Raw genomic sequence first — 16,401 nt, 5'->3', positions numbered from 1 at the left:
ACAGTGACTACCACTTCAAAAGTACTTCACTCTGGTACATCCAGAGGTTGAGAAAGACACTGTATCAATGCAAATCTTTCCCGATATCAGATGCTGTTGGGTCTGTTTTGCATTTCCTGCGTTTTCTTAATTGAAATATATAAACAAATGAAGAAAAAATATTAAAGGTTATGGGGAAAGAGCAGGGAAATGGGATTAGAGTAGATCGTTTCAGTGGGGAGCAAGCACCAACCACAAGTACGGTGAGTTGAAGGGCCTCCTGCGCTGAAATTTCTATAATCTGCGACAAGCCGCAGCTGGCAAAATAAGTTGTTGAATCAAATTGGGTGCTAACAACATTGTCTGGGTACAGTCTGGGGTTACAGTGTGTGAGGGAGCTGAAATTAGTTTATGTTTGGAACGCGGCTAACAGTGATTCAGCTACAACAATTTGCCTCTTAGGACTAACATTAGGTGACATTGCAAAGAAGTTCTTAAAGCAAAAAGTGATCAACTTCCAAGTAGACTAATGGAGGCAGAAACTTTAGAGACAAGTCAAGAAATAGTTGGATGCTGTGATACTGAAGGTTTTTCTGGATTGATGAACTAGGATGGGCCGAATGGCCTTTTCATCCATTTTGATCTTCTGATCTTGAGTAGCTGGTCCTCGCTCTGCAGAAAATTGTGTGGTTCAAAGGGACAGGATATTTTAAACACAGCAGCAGAATAATAACTTGTATTTACATAGCACTTTGAATGCAGAAAAAAAAATCCCAAAATGCTTTACAGAGGTGTACTCAAAAATATTGCATTATACATCAAACCGTATGGTGCTCCTGTCATTATAAAGCAGCCTATCATCCGACCAATGAGAAATATCAAGGGAGATCCGCCAGTGTGTGAATAATAGTAAATTTAAAAACTGTAAGAGCAGCTTACTTAAAATATGTATATAATGCTGCAGTAACCTCCCAAACCAGTGACCTCCACCACCTAGAAGGGCAAGGGCAGCAGGTGCATGGGCACACCATCAGCTCCAGGTTCCCTTCCACATCACACATCATCCTGACTTGGGCATATAATCGGCCGTTCCTTCATCACTGGGTCAAAATCCTGGAACTCCCAACGCAACAGCATTGTGGGAGCACCTTCACCACACGGACTGCAGCGGCTAAAGTAGAAGGCCCACCGCCACCATCTCAAGGGCAACTGGGGTGGGTAATAAATGCTGGCCTTGCTAGTGACAAGAATAATTTAAAACAACGAAACTGTGGGCAGCCACATCTGTCCAGATGAAAAGTGGACCATGGTTACAGCCCACTGGTACTGCAAAACTTGAATGGAGTAGCACGGCTAGCATTACTATAGGGTAACAAGGGATATCATTAAAACAGTACATTAAGAAGGCGGTAGGCAGTTAGTGTAATTGGTGTAGTGATTGCAAAAAGTTGTGACAGAGTTCATGTGAATGCTTCACAGGCTACAAATGACTTTGAACAGCTGGCAGATCCGTGATAGTTTTTTTGTATTTATTATTTATGTTTTGACTTTTTCTGACCCTTTAATTGAGTTAATAGAAAAGTGAAGGATTATGCTAATAGTTATTTATTATGCAATGTGACAAATGGCAAATAATGCTGGTGATAAGGAATGAAATGCCAAACTGCATTTTAATAGGATCCACCAGTGTCAGAATAAAGGTCAGGGAGTCCCCAGAAGTGTGTCAACATTTGAAAGGGGTTCTCCACACATAAAAGTTTGAAAACCATCACCGTACAGTTTTAACCCATTCAAGTACAGTATGGTTTGCACATATTAACCCCTCACAGGTACCGTAATAACTGAAAAGGGAGAGCCAGCGTCAACTGAGGAAATTTTAGAAATCCTTACTCTCCTTCTGTTTCCACCTCACTCCCTGATGTGCTCTTGGCTCCAGCAATCACTGTCTTTGAGAGTGGCTTTGTTTCACATGGATAAGATAGAATGGGTTGAATGTCCTTTCTCATCCATATCTATCTTGTGATAGCCTGCATAACAACAGTCACTGCACTTCAAAAAGCGATTCATAGAAAATCAATCCTGACTGGGTTTTCCAATGATCTAACTTTCTAATGTAATCACCTGAATGTTGCATGTAGATGAAATGAATGTGGAAAATGATTGATTTAAGGAGGAGCACTTATGTTACCAGCATACTTTCTAAAAAAAACTAGTCGCAAACTCCATGACAACAATCATGTTTATTGTTAACTTAAAATTATAAGCAGCAATTTACATAGATTTTAGCAATATGCTCGTATCTCACTCCAGACGTTCTCATGTTTGGAGAGAGCGCCCATATTCCAGTCTGATTTGTATTATGAGACAAAAAGTACTCGTGCAATATGAACATAGATTCGGAAAAAAAGTAAAGGAAACCTACTTTGGGAAAATGTGTGGCCCAAACATTTTCAAACCCTTTAACGCCTCAGGACATAACTTTCTAAAGTAGGAACCTTGGCAATAACCAGAGTATTATTATTTATAATTGGCCAATTAGGATCCATATTAATAATGCATTTGTACTATGATCACTTGTCTTCTCTCCTTCTATGTCCATTGCCAAAGTGTCAGGAAATCTTGATATTTCCCTTTATAAAAGGTTTCTGAGATAGAAAAAAACTCTGATGCAATGCGATTTTTTTTATAGCTGCCTCATTAATAGCTGACCCACAAAAAATACCTCTTTGATAATGCACATTGTAAAAAACAGTGCCTGTGCATCATACAATCCCAATAATTCCAGTGGTTGCAGAATTTCAGGATTGTCGCTGCCTTTGGGTCCATTCTTTGATCAGTTGATGTGCTATAGCCCACGGTGGTGGGATCCAGAATGGAATCTCTCCCATTTCTTTCTTGGTAGGCATCCGTTTACGTTTTAAAGCTTCGGCCAACTCCTCTGCATCAAACCAGCGGGCATCTTCAAGCTCAGAGTGGTTCAGATCAATCTGCAGCCAAAGCAAAATACACATCAGTAATTTGGAAATTACAGTGGTGATGAAAAACGGTGTTGGCCAAATACAACAATAATCCTACACCTGCTCATAAGCTAATAAGGAGATACTGGAGCAATAGTGGGTCTGGGTATCTATACCTTGCAACTGGTTACAGGGTAAAAATAATTGAAACCTTGCATATGTATGTGTGATTTGGCTGTATTAATCACTAGTGATTGAGTTACAAGGAGGTTGTGATGATTGCCTCACAAGGGAAAGATTTTCTGTGGAAAACTGCTAATGTAACACCCTTATTAAAAAGGGTAGCAGGCAGAAGGCTGGAAATTATAGACCAGTTAGCCTAACATCTGTGGTGGGTAAAATTTTGGAATCTATTATTAAGGATACAGTAGTAGAACATTTGGATAAACATAATTTAATAGGACAAAGTCAGCATGGCTTTACGAAGGGGAAGTCATGTCTGACAAATTTGCTTGAGTTCTTTGAGGACATAACGTACAGGGTGGATAAAGGGGAACCAGTGGACGTAGTGTATTTAGACTTCCAGAAGGCAGTCGACAAGGTGCCACATAAAAGATTATTGCTCAAGATAAAGAATCACTGGATTGGGGGTAATATTCTGGCATGGGTGGAGGATTGGTTATCTAACGGGAAGCAGAGAGTTGGGATAAATGGTTCATTCTCGGACTGGCATCCAGTAGCCAGTGGTGTTCCGCAGGGGTCGGTGCTGGGTCTCCAACTCTATATTAACGATTTGGAGGAGGGGACCGAGTGTAACATATCAAAGTTTGCAGATGATACAAAGATGGGAGGGAAAGTAGAGAGTGAGGAGGACATAAAAAACCTGCAGGGGGATATAGACAGGCTGGGTGAGTGGGCGGAGATTTGGCAGATGCAATACAATATTGGAAAATGTGAGGTTATGCACTTTGGCAGGAAAAATCAGAGAGCAAGTTATTATCTTGATGGCAAGAGACTGGAAAGTACTGCAGTACAAAGGGATCTGGGGGTCCTAGTGCAAGAAAATCAAAAAGTTAGTATGCAGGTGCAGCAGGTGATCAAGAAGGCCAACGGAATGTTGGCGTTTATTGCTCGGGGGATAGAATATAAAAACAGGGAGGTATTGCTGCAGTTATATAAGGTATTGGTGAGACCGCACCTGGAATACTGCATACAGTTTTGGTCTCCATACTTAAGAAAAGACATACTTGCTCTCGAGGCAGTACAAAGAAGGTTCACTCGGTTAATCCCGGGGATGAGGGGGCGGACGTATGAGGAGAGGTTGAGTAGATTGGGACTCTACTCATTGGAGTTCAGAAGAATGAGAGGCAATCTTATTGAAACATATAAGATTGTGAAGGGGCTTGATCGGTGGATGCGGTGAGGATGTTCACAAGGATGGGTGAAACTAGAACTAGGGGGCATAATCTTAGAATAAGGGGCTGCTCTTTCAAAACTGAGATGAGGGGAAACTTCTTCACTCAGAGGGTGGTAGGTCTGTGGAATTTGCTGCCCCAGGAAGCTGTGGAAGCTACATCATTGAATAAATTCAAAGCAGAAATAGACAGTTTCCTAGAAGTAAAGGGAATTAGGGGTTACGGGGAGCGGGCAGGAAATTGGACATGAATTTAGATTTGAGGTTAGGATCAGATCAGCCATGATCTTATTGAATGGCGGAGCAGGCTCGAGGGGCCGATTGGCCTACTCTTGCTCCTATTTCTTATGTTCTTAAAAGGCTACTTGCCCCATAACTGTGCTGTCAGTGAACAGTGGGATTTCCAACCAGTTTGCAAATTCCAAGTTAGCATTTCTCTCTGGCTGGTTATTATCCTCAAGTTTTCACTTAATTAAGAGTTTGACTATAAATATTATTACATGTTTAATAGTAAAATAATAGACCACCCAAGGTAAATACAAATCAGCATGGGCATCAAATTTCCGGTATTGCCAGCGATGCGCATATCCTGAGAATGAACAAAAAAAAATTGGTACAACTTAGCTGATTCACTTAAAAAAAACATTTCCCACCTCATGACATTCCTGTCGATTCTAAGTGCTGATCACATTTTATGCAAAGAACGACTTTCCGACATCAATCCTAAGTTTGCTTTTGACCAGATTAAACCTGTGCCTCCTGTGCTACTGACAAGATTTGGTACAGACAAACTTTGCAGTAAGGATTGGTCTTTTGAGTTTGGATAACGTACAATGACGGGGCATTGTAGAAACAGCTTTGCTCTATATCCAGCTCATGTTATGTCCGACCTAGGAGTGGCTCAATGCTTACAGTAGGTGCCAGAAAGTGGAAAATACTCAATTCTTCATTCTATCATTTAAGAACACTTCAGAAGATGATGGCATATTGATGAGAGGCTGTGCCAAGAGCATATATATTTACAAAGAATATAAGTCACGGAGAATCTGGATGATGTCAGATCACAAAACTCGGTTACCATCTCCCTCTTCTCAAGCAGTGGACTGCATTCCAGTTCCCACATGATGTGCCATGGAATGGAGGGTGCTGGATCATGCCTACACTTCCTCCTGTGGTGAGTTCCTCTTCTCAGCTGTGCCTTTAGGGAGAGGCACCAAGTGGAGACAAGGCCCTTGATACAGGCGAGCAAGGCAAATAGAGTCAACTTGGGTCACTCTCGTTGCCTGCTAGTTACGGAGCAGCACTGGCAAAGCCACTGGAAGAGGTGGTCTATTCAGCAATGTAGACGGGGAAGCTGAAAGAACATAAAACACCACAAAATAAACAAACAAACAAATCATGGTCCACCTTTCAGGGAGAATGTGGTAATTTTTCTTAGTTTCCCTTAAGCCAAAGAATGCAAAGTGATCAGGACATTAATTTGCAGACTCATAACCACCACTCATTCTGTAAGCTGCATGACATGATATATACATACTGACTTTATGTGCTTTCGCTGCTTTCCAGCAGTCTGAACACAGCTCACCTTGTTCTGTCCTGGTTGCACCATTGCATGGCATGCAATCATCAGTGAGCTACTGGGAAAGGGCCAGTACTGGGATGCAGAATACTCTAATGAGGACACGTCCAAACCAACTTCCTCCGCGACCTCCCGGTGCACAGAGTCCTCCACAGTCTCTCCTGGGAGAGGCGGGGGAAAAAAAATTAAGAATCGTCATTCAGCTGAAAAAACAAATTTGTTGTAAATCAGTCCAAGTATGTCAGTGCGAGATGTTCTAGTATCGACTTGTGGCCATGGGTTTGGCAATCCAAGTGCAATTGAGTCACTTCTCTGCAGAGAAAGAGCGAGAGAGAGAGAACAACAAATCAACTTCAGCCACTCCCATGGATCTTCAAGTACCTCTTCAGAGCTGCACTGCATGTCGGGAGTCACAGAGGTATTTGGTTTGGAGGAGGTTGCCTGCTTACTTTCTTGACCAAGTAATGTGTGGGGGGGGGGGGGGAAGCATAAAAGCTCTCTATCCTTTTTGTTACACTTTAGTGCCTTCAAAAAAAATCTGAATCAAGGTATGCAGCGCTATTATAACAGTGTACTAACACATCGAACCTTTCTCTTTTCATTCTTCCCCTGTGTTCTTTTCATTTTCACTTCCTCTTTTATGACTTCTGCCCTTTTGTTTATCTTTTAATTCTGTCTTCCTCTTCTAACATTTCCTCTCTACCTTTCTCCCTGTCTGGGTTTCGTTCTTTTCAGGAAACTATGGTAGGTTGGGATTCCTTGCCCACAATTCCCCATGGACCATGAGTTCTCCATCTCAATCATGCTGTCAGAGGGAGAAGCCAGACAATCATCATGGGTCACACTCCTGCATCTCCTCACAGAACAATTTATAAGGGCTTTTGGAAATAATTCAAAATGACAGGGGAAAAAAAAACATCCAGACAGGTACATTTCATAGTAAAATCAAATTGGTTACCTTCTGTCTACGCAATCTCCCACATTACATTATCTGTCACTGTAAGAAAGGCTGATTACCAATATCACAGAATCCAGCCAGTGCACTGTACATTCCAGGAGGAAATGCTTCCTGGCGTGCCAGCAGGCACTGGGTTCCATCAGATACCAGCGTGATAATCACAGGAGACATCTGTTAATAAAGAATTGCAGATAGCGTCTTAGCAGGAGGAAGACGTGTATACTGTGGACGAAGGTGTAGCAATTTTTGCCTTTGATTTAAAAATTGTTAAAAACAGTAATAAATATTTAAAACAGTCATGATCGAATTGAATGTCGGAACAGGCCCCAGGGGCTGGATGGCCTACTTCTGTTCCTATGTTCCTGGAAGCTGCTCCTTCACTAAATTTCAAAATGGGGGATAGAAGACATTCCAATTGCCAGAAACCCACAGGATTGTGGCTCACTAAAATGGTATAAAATGGCTCACTGTGATGCAGGGCCAGCGTGATTAAGAGTCCATAAGTTGGCTGGACAATGATAGAACATCACACTGCTGGAGTAGGGGATGTTCCTCTGAGTGTGGGCTTGAGGCACATCATTAGGACAGACTGGAAGGAGCTGCTAGCCATGTTACACCTGACCTGGGAATGCTTAACGTCGTCATTAGGAGCACGAAATTCCATTTCCCAACATTAATATCCCTCACCTTGAAAAGCACAAAATTCACAAAAAATAACTTTTAAAAAAAATGCATCTCCAGGTGTTTATTCTTGAAACTTAAATTTTTTTTCTTAGCTTTTTAAATCTTTTTTTGTCTCCTCCCTTCCTTCTTAGTTGCAGCTCCGTCAACAGTCCAGAATAGGCAGACTATGAATTAAAGCTCAGACACCTGGAGCAGCAGATCTGCTGAAGGCCAGAGGTGAGAGGGGGGTGAGCTGCAAGTGACCCTGGGCTGTGTTACAAGTACCTTCAATGCACACTATGCAGGAAAATCAGTATATAAATATACACTACACGGCGTGGGTACAAGGAAATAAATGTACACATAGTGGGAAAACAGGATAAATATACCATACAAAGCAGGAACAAGAACAAATAAGTTATGTCAGATGAAGTTAGCTGAATGCTCATTAGAGTTACGCTCTAGTGCTTACCTGTGGGTAGTAGATTATTTCATCTGTGCTACAGACACGTTTACTGCCCGACATATTCTTGTGTGTCAACTGTCCAGTTCTACTGCAGTAGAGGTGTATGCTGTGCCAGCGGAGAAGGCCCTGTGCCTAAAATACATCACATTATTGTGTCATGTACTCTCCACACGTCCAGACAGGCAGCCTGACCTGAAATACAAGCCCAGTCTAAAACCTCAGAACACACAATGCAAACCAGAGAAGATCACTGTTAAATATGAAGTAAGAGCCTGTCACTAGTCCAAGGGATATCTTGTAGCACAGGCCAACACTAAAAACTGTCTGCCACTAAAGGAGAAAGTCATACATCAGAATTTTCTGATAATGAAGAAAAATCCATCTGACCAGCTGTGCACCCCACCTGTCAATTCACACAGTCGTCATGTTCAATGTCACTGATTTACAGTTTTATTGGGGAAAAAAGCAGAATTGCAGAGTGCAATCACAAAAGTTAAAATCCCATATAATGAAAAAGGAATTTGACTTATTCAGTCACTTTAAGCCAGTGTGGAGCAAGCCTTTGGCTTAGTGGTAGCATTCCCGCCTCAGAGTCAGAAGGCGCAGGGTTTGAACCCCACTCCAGACAGTCCCGGCGAGTGGAGACCGGAGCTCCGGCTCTGAATTCTGGGATACTCGAGTCCGGTGGGTGTGGGTTGTGGGAGCCCATTAAACCCTCCCACCGTATCGGTCTAACCATCCTAAGGGTTGGTATCAAGGCGGCTGCGGCTATGGAAGGAGCGTTCATGTCGCGGCCTGTCAGACCGTTAATCAGCCGGCGAATTGTCCCACTACTTCACGCTGTTCTCCTACGGGAAGAGTGCGAAGAAACGAAAACGACAACAACTGTAAGCCAGTAGCCTTGTTAGAACTGTGATGGATCTGCAAAAGCATCGGCAGGTGGTCCGAATGCAACCAAACTAATGAGAGGCACGAAGATCCTGAGAAAACATATAAAATATGCAGCCTAGACAAACCCTGGTCAGTACACAGTGTGACCAGTTGCGCTCACCCCCTCCCTCCCCCCCCCCCTCCGCTACCCCCATGGATTTTTCGTGTGTGTGTGCTACCCAGCAAAATGTCTAAATCTGATACTTGCTCCTGCATGGAAACAATGGGTGAAAAAGTTTGCATGTTTTCAAAGTTTGCCAAGGCTTCTATCTTACCTGGGATAGCAAGGGCGCATCCTTTCCATTCAAGAGGAAGAAGGCTTTCCGTAAATCGACAAACGTTCCCTTCAAAAGCGATTCTGCTCTGGCCTTTTCAGTTCTTCCTGAAGTTAAAAAACACAGGTTAGAACATCATCTTGAATTATGTTCAGGACATGTAAAATTAAGTTTTTCTAGTCTTCAGTGTTTTCGCAATACGATTGCTTAATGGTGTTTCAGGCTGTCATGTCAGAAGTCATTACGATTCAAAATGGTAGTGCGTTGGCTTGGCTCATTTGGTCCCTCTTGCTTCTAAGTCAGAAGGTTACAGGTTCAAGTCCTCACTCAGGACTTGAGCACATAATTTAAGTAATGTGGGCTGACACTCCAGCACAGTGCTGGATTGTAGTGGGTGTTGTTCTTTGTATGAAATATTAAACTAGACCCTGCATGACTGCCTGTTCAGATGAATAATAAAGATCCCACTGCAATATTTGAAAAGCAGAGGGTTAGTTCAGTGTCCTGGTCAACATTCCCACTTTAATTACCACTAAAAACAGATGAACTGATCATTCACCTCATTGCTATTTGTAGGATCTTGTTATGCACAAAATAGCTGCCATGTTTACCTGCATAATAATAGGCACCGCACTTCAAAGTAATTAATTATGTGAAAAGTGATAAAGTGCTACATAAACACAAATCTACTCTTTCTTCAGCTATAACCCAGATTCAGAATGGTAAGGAGGCTGGGATAGTTGCAGTTTCCAATAGCATTGTTTAATTCTTTCCCCTCAAGAGAAAGCAATGGTACTTTTCAAAGGTCCATAAACTGCCAGCAATGAGGGATCTGAAATAGATGGAGCACGGTGGGGGAGGTTGAGAGACTCAAGACTCACAAAGAGCAGGTGCGAGGGGAATTCAGACAAATAAGGATTTAATGGAAGAGTGGACTTTGATGCACAAAGAGCAGGCAGAAGAGAGACTCGGTTAGATAAGGACTAGGTAGCCACGTGTACTTGGATGGAGGAGAACTGGGCAGGAGGGTGGATTAGAGCATACAAGGAGCAAACAGGAGAGGTGTATGTGTACGTAAGTGGAGAAGGGACAGAGTTGCATGCATATGGAGCGGCAAATAAAGAAATTTTGCTCATTCTGTCAACCAAATGCCTTACGCAATGCACATTGCAAATATTATCAAGACCTGTACAGCATTGTTTTATAAAAATGTATATTCCACAATGCTAGTTAATGTGAAGATACGTATGTATCTAACTCCATATAAATGTGTATTACAGTGCTGTAAAGGTGTGTACTACGGTGTTACTCCACGAGGTAGTTACATTAATTTTGTACACAGACCCTTGCTTAGTAATCTCACCTAGATCAAGTGCAAACTGTGGCACATGACTCTCCGTACAGCCAATCAGCACTGACTCCTCCACATACTCCTCCTTCTGATCCAGTTTCTGAAGAATTCCATTCAGCTCTGGAAGGGAAGTTGGCCTTGTTTAAAACAGCATTATTTCTGTATTCAAGGAGACAAGTTTGCAGGATACTGCATCAGGAGTGGAGGTCACTTCACAAGTATAAGAACCACCCAACGTTGCAAGCAAACGAGTATTAGGTCAGTAAGAGGAAGCAACCCTGCAATCCCTGTGAATGGTGCGATTCTGTTTATACTACGTCTGTGGGTATTTTAAAAACAGTATACGATCATTCATATATGACTTTTGGATAGCTCCTATAGCTGACCAATACTACTGATTTGTCAACACCGCTAATTGATCATAATTTTTTTAAAATAACTCTTTCAAATCATTACAATCAATACCTCAAGATACATAGTGCATCTATGAAAAGCACCACACTTTTACAACTACTGTTATGTTAAAGAGGAACAATAATTTTTGGGGACGTGAAGAGATAGGGAAGAAGGCTCTCCTCTCCAAAGACACAATAAAAGACTTGTTGAAACATTGTCCAACATAAGAGGAGATGTTAAAGTATGCAGTCTCTTAGAGCCCAGACACACAGACACAATTTTCAGCTTCTGAAAGATAAATAGAGGATTGACACAGCCCCCAAGTGCCTAATGTTCTCCGGCATTTGTACCTGAAGCGGTCACAAATGGCACTGTGTACTTGTTCTCAGTCCTCTGCAAAAGGGGAGAGAGATCGTGAAAGAGAAGGAAGGCTCCAGAGCTCAGGGCTTTCCGGCAGGCTTCATCATCCTCCTTCAGGTCAAACAGGTGGCTGCAATTTAAAAAGGCAGAAGATATTTTATATGAATATGGACTACAACAGTTCCTCCACGTTTTCAGACGTGAAATAATAAATCTGTATACACAAAAGCCATCAGATGCTTCACAGCCCCCTGCAGTTGTCTGATGTACTGCATTTAAAACTATTTTTGACAAATGGCAAAAATGCGGGTACTTTGGGGCATCCTGCATTGCCATGGACTCACAGGTACCAGGTGCGTGCTCAAGATTCCCCATATGGTGAGTTTTCTTGATCTATACAGAAGTCCTGCTGAACAGATGCATACAGAGGGGAAACTGAGAGATACAACTTGCTCACTGTTACCCTCCTGACTGGTTACAGAGCAGCACTGGCAGGGACAGCGGTTTGCTAGCTCTCGTCTTGGCTGGAGGTGGATGTGACATGAAGGAGAGCCTACTACAGGGAAAAAAATAGGAAAAATTGGGCTAGAAAAAGAGAAAACTACCTGGCCTTGTTAAACAAAGTCAAGGACTGAACAACTCCACCTATCCATATAACCAGGTTTTTGCTCACCGGCCCCTATATGCTTTCCCCAGCCATTCGGGAAGGTATGGCACCCAGAAACAGTCAACCTGGCAGTAATTTTTCTGTTTGTGTCGAATCCACTATGCAATACAAATGGGATACATTCTAGAGCACTGGAAGACTCAGGCATATTTTCTTCAAGCAATTCTGCAATATAACTAGGCCAAAATGGAGCACATTGATGTTTCACCTCTAGAACCTGGGCTAAAATCTGGTGCAGAGTGATGGGATTAAATTATCTCCCTTGTAAGGGCTGTATAGGTCCTAGGTGAAATCATTATGGAAATCTGTAGCTATTTACTAGTGGGCAGATATTTATTATACAAATTAAAATCTGACCAGACACTGAGGCCACAAGAGTGGGAAATGGAAAAGTTTGTACTGATGCACGATGGAATTCTCATGAGATTGGGATTGACCTCAGAGTGGCAGCAACTTTACTTTGCCTCTGCCTTGTGCTTTGCCTGATCTGGGAAAGCCCAATGTTGATACTGGGTACAAAAAGTAGAACAGCACTTTTATTCACCATTGATGCCTCTCCTCAACTTGAAGAGCATAAAAAAAATAAACGGGAGCACAAAGAGATAAAACTCACCGCATGCGACTGACATAATTTGACACCAGTCTGCAGGACAATTGCAAGGCTGGCGTGTTGAAATTCCTCAAAAAGAGATACATCACTTTCCATTTACAGCTCCAGCTTGGAGTTTGTAACTAAGGCTGGCCATTCTCTCCTGGGTACCAAAAGAGCAATGGAAGCGGTTAGGAAACAGAATTGGGTCGAATCCCATACACAAACAGCCCTGAAGAGCAAGCAAAAAGGATTACCAACCTTACTATCAGGTAATGTCTCACCTCCCATTGATGGCATGGCTCAGAACAAGACTTCATAAATGAAATTAATTAATTACTGGGGGTTTTCCAAGTCTCCTGATTAAAGCCAAGATAGGCTGGGGTGTAGGCGTAGACGATTTAAATATGAGGATTTTAAGATTTAATGCATTGGGAGGAAACAGGGAGCTAATGTAAATCAGCGAGGGCAGGGAGATGTGAGGGCAGGACTTAATGTGGAACAGGATACATGTGGCAGATTTGGACAAGTTGAAGTTTATGAAGGGTAGAGGGAGGGAGGTCAGCAAGGAGTGCATTGTGAAAAGTCAAGCCTGAAGGTAATGAAGGCATATTACATAGAATGTACAGCACAGAAACAGGCCATTTAGCCCAACAGATCTATGCCGGTGTTTATGCTCCACACGAGCCTCCTCCCTCCCTGCTTCATCTAACCCGATCAGCATATCCTTCAATTCCTTTCTCTCTCACGTATTTATCTAGCTTCCCCTTAAATGTATCTCAGCTATTCGCTTCAACTATTTGTGGTAGCAAATTCCACATTCTTACCACTCTCTGGGTAAAGAAGTTTCTCCCGAATTCCTTATTGGATTTATTAGTGACTATCTTATATTTATGGCCCCTAGTTCTCATGCTCCCCACAAGTGGAAACATCTTCTGTACATCTACCCTATGAAACCCCTTCATAACTTAAAATACCTCTATCAGGTCACCCCTCAGTCTTGTCTTTTCTTGATAGGTATGACCTCTCAGTTCTGGTATCAGCCTAGTAAATCTTTTTTTGGACTCTCCCCAGTGCCTCTATAATCCTTTTTATAATAATGGAGACCAGAACTATTCACAGTTGCTCCCAGTGTGAGGGGACGGAGGCGGTCAATATTGCAGATGCGGCACCCAGGCCTCACCGTCTGCCCGATGTCGGCGGCACTTGTCGCAGCCGAGAAAAAGCTGAAGGCGGCTTCTGAACCAAATCGGTGACACCGCGGGCTGAACCGCGCGGTATTTTACACTGAAATGGTCCGGTTTCACGGTCCAAAAACAAATCGCCAGCCGCCGTTACCCAGGGCAACCGGGAGGGAGGGGGTGAATCCAGGGCCCCTTCCAGCTGCCTGTCAACGAGAGGGAACAGCAAGATGGGTTCCCCCGAAATATAATCAACAGGACGATTTAATCACACTGAGTCGCGTAAAATAATAACGCGATGATAAGGAATTTGCAATGTTATGTTTGAGAAAGAAAGGGGTATTGTTCGGTTTCTTAATGTTATTACTGCTATAGTGATGTGTGCATTTCGCGCTGTGCCGCTCACAGCGCCTCCGATGGTCGGAGGTCATTCCGCGCTGTGTCGGCACTGGGGAAGAGCCGGGTGTTAACCCACAGCGCCTCCGATGGTCGGAGGTCATTCCGCGCTGTGTCGGCACTGGGGAAGAGCCGGGTGTTAACCCACAGCGCCTCCGATGGTCGGAGGTCATTCCGCGCTGTGTCGGCACTGGGGAAGAGCCGGGTGTTAACCCACAGCGCCTCCGATGGTCGGAGGTCATTCCGCGCTGTGTTGGCGCTGGATGTGCAGAGTGTGAGAAACTGCACGTCCCGAAGAGAAGGTGCGGGAAGAAGGGAAGGGTAGTGGTGACGGTGACAGAGAGGAAGGCCCGCCTGCCCGGGGGTGGCGACAGAGAGGAAGGCCCGCCTCTCGGTCGCAGAGTGACAGTAAGGTAGGTTGGGGCTGTGCTGACCCGGTTCGATCTTCCTGAGGAGAAGGAGGCGGATCTGAGGAGTCCCGACGGAAAGTCAGAGGAGGCCCCAGTTAGGGAGAAGAAATTCAGCCTTCATAGACAAGGCCTAGGTAGGATTTACTGGAGCTTTTCATTCCTCTTATACACACGAATAATTATCTGACGGTTTCACTCAGTCAACAAAGTCTCATTCACTCAGTGCAGCTGTTTAACCAGCTGTTTCAATACTACACAACTTGTAAATGCGCAGAAAATATATATTTTTTATGTTGGTTCTGCTTCCCTCCCAATTTTGAAATGTATCCCAATTTTTTATACTGCCACTCACATTTGATTTTACTCGGCCATTCCAAAGCTGCTTCTGAATCTTTCAATTTGCACACACTATTCAGATCAATGGTGCAGCATATTCTACACACATTCTGCCATACATTTGAGCTCCAGAATATCACAGCTATACTGCCAGTCAAGAATTTGAACTGTGGTCTGAAACCACAACGGATCTCCCATTGCTCGTGGCTGGCCAGAGAATGCTCTGTGTTGCTCTACCTCATGATGTTTCCACTTGTGGGGAGTCCAAAACTAGGGGTCATAAATATAAGATCGTCACCGTTAAATCCAATAAGGGATTCAGGAGAAACTTCTTTACCCAGAGAGTGGTTAGAATGTGGAACTTGCTACCCTGTGGAGTAGTTGAGGTGAATAGCAAAGCTGCATTTAAGGGGAAGCTAGATAAGTAAATGAGGGAGAAAGGAATAGAAGGAAATGCTGATAGGGTTAGATGAAATAGAGTGGGAGGGGACTTGTGTGGAGCACAAATATTGGCATAGACCAGTTGGGCTGAATGGCCTGTTTCCATGCTGTAAATTCTGTGTAATGACAAATACCCAATACCCCTGGTGGCAGATTTCGTTGAATCCCCACTCACAATGATATGTTAAGTTGCAAAAAAATCTATAATCTTGTTTCTGAGCACTGGGTTGACTAACGGGTTTTTCGTTTGTTCAGTCACCTAGTGTGAATAACATATATTTGTACAACATAATCACTGAGTATTGTTAAGATTTCTTGCTGTGCTGTTTGCCAGCTCCGTGCTGGGAATCCAGCATGAAGAGGGGACCCATCAAGCGAAAGATCCAATGGCAAAGATGGGTGAGAGTTATGGTTAGTGGGGAGTAAGTGGCAGGGGGTTAAAGGTTGAGGTTATGATGTGATAGAAGTAAGGTTCATTGTGATGTGCCCGACCATTACAAGGACAGGAAACGGGGAGGGTATTAGAGATCCAGAATCCCAAATGAGCTATCCCAGATGGGGTGGAAGGTAAGCTTTAGTGTCCAGGACATTTTGACTTTGCAGTTATGCTTTTGTATCTCACAGTGATTCATTGTGATCCTCCTCATTTCAATGTCCTTGCAATTTACCATTCTACCACGAGATAACTCATAGAATCATACAGTACAGAAGAAGGCCAGTGGAAACAGTTTCTCCCTATCCACTCTATCAAAACCCCTCATAATTTTGAACACCTCTATTAAAGTTTCTCTTAACCATCTTTGCTCTAAGGAGAATAATCCCATTGTATCAGATATTTCAGATGAGTACTTGATGAGCAAGGTTAAAAATCTGAATTTTGCAGTTCTTCTGCCATTGTCTGCCCTTTTAAATATAAAAGGCCAGCTTGCCATGTTCTTTACCTTCCTAGGCTTGGCGTTTGTTTTTCCTTACACCTCTGTGGAATGCCCTGGGCTGTTTTTCTGTGTTAATGGCTCTATACAAATGCAAGTGGCCACACCTCCTCCAGTGGCA

At 43.2% G+C, this 16,401-nt stretch overlaps 2 protein-coding genes across 8 annotated transcripts in view; one reads left to right on the top strand and one right to left on the bottom strand.

Moving 5' to 3' along the window:
- Positions 1-2,204: 2,204 nt before the first annotated feature.
- Positions 2,205-13,995, bottom strand: nudt13 (nudix (nucleoside diphosphate linked moiety X)-type motif 13). Of its 3 annotated transcripts, none has more exons than XM_067972457.1 (9): positions 13,562-13,995; positions 12,609-12,747; positions 11,319-11,458; positions 10,585-10,692; positions 9,222-9,328; positions 8,023-8,148; positions 6,947-7,058; positions 5,936-6,090; positions 2,205-2,966 (listed from the first exon to the last, which is right to left on the bottom strand). In XM_067972457.1, exons 2-9 carry the CDS (start codon positions 12,689-12,691, stop codon positions 2,778-2,780), a joined length of 1,020 nt encoding a protein of 339 aa, XP_067828558.1. In that variant the 5' UTR covers positions 12,692-12,747; positions 13,562-13,995; the 3' UTR covers positions 2,205-2,777. The 3 variants fall into 3 exon arrangements, with proteins under 3 accessions (XP_067828558.1, XP_067828557.1, XP_067828559.1); XM_067972456.1 differs by having other exon boundaries at positions 13,768-13,995; XM_067972458.1 differs by lacking the exon at positions 13,562-13,995 and adding an exon at positions 12,846-13,398.
- Positions 13,996-14,490: 495 nt separating this feature from the next.
- Positions 14,491-16,401, top strand: part of p4ha1b (prolyl 4-hydroxylase, alpha polypeptide I b) — a 76,762-nt gene continuing 74,851 nt past the window's right edge. The window contains exon 1 of one of the 5 annotated variants that reach the window (XM_067972452.1): positions 14,491-14,574. The gene's annotated coding sequence lies outside the window, so the exon portion shown is untranslated. Of the gene's footprint in view, positions 14,706-16,401 lie in introns of all 5 variants that reach the window. The other 4 variants (XM_067972455.1, XM_067972454.1, XM_067972453.1 and 1 more) reach the window with 4 other exon arrangements.

Source organism: Heptranchias perlo, chromosome 36 (genome assembly GCF_035084215.1).
Source record: "Heptranchias perlo isolate sHepPer1 chromosome 36, sHepPer1.hap1, whole genome shotgun sequence".
Lineage (NCBI taxonomy): Eukaryota > Metazoa > Chordata > Chondrichthyes > Hexanchiformes > Hexanchidae > Heptranchias > Heptranchias perlo.
Note: the sequence above shows the minus strand (reverse complement) of the source record. Positions and strands in the feature narration are given on the sequence as shown.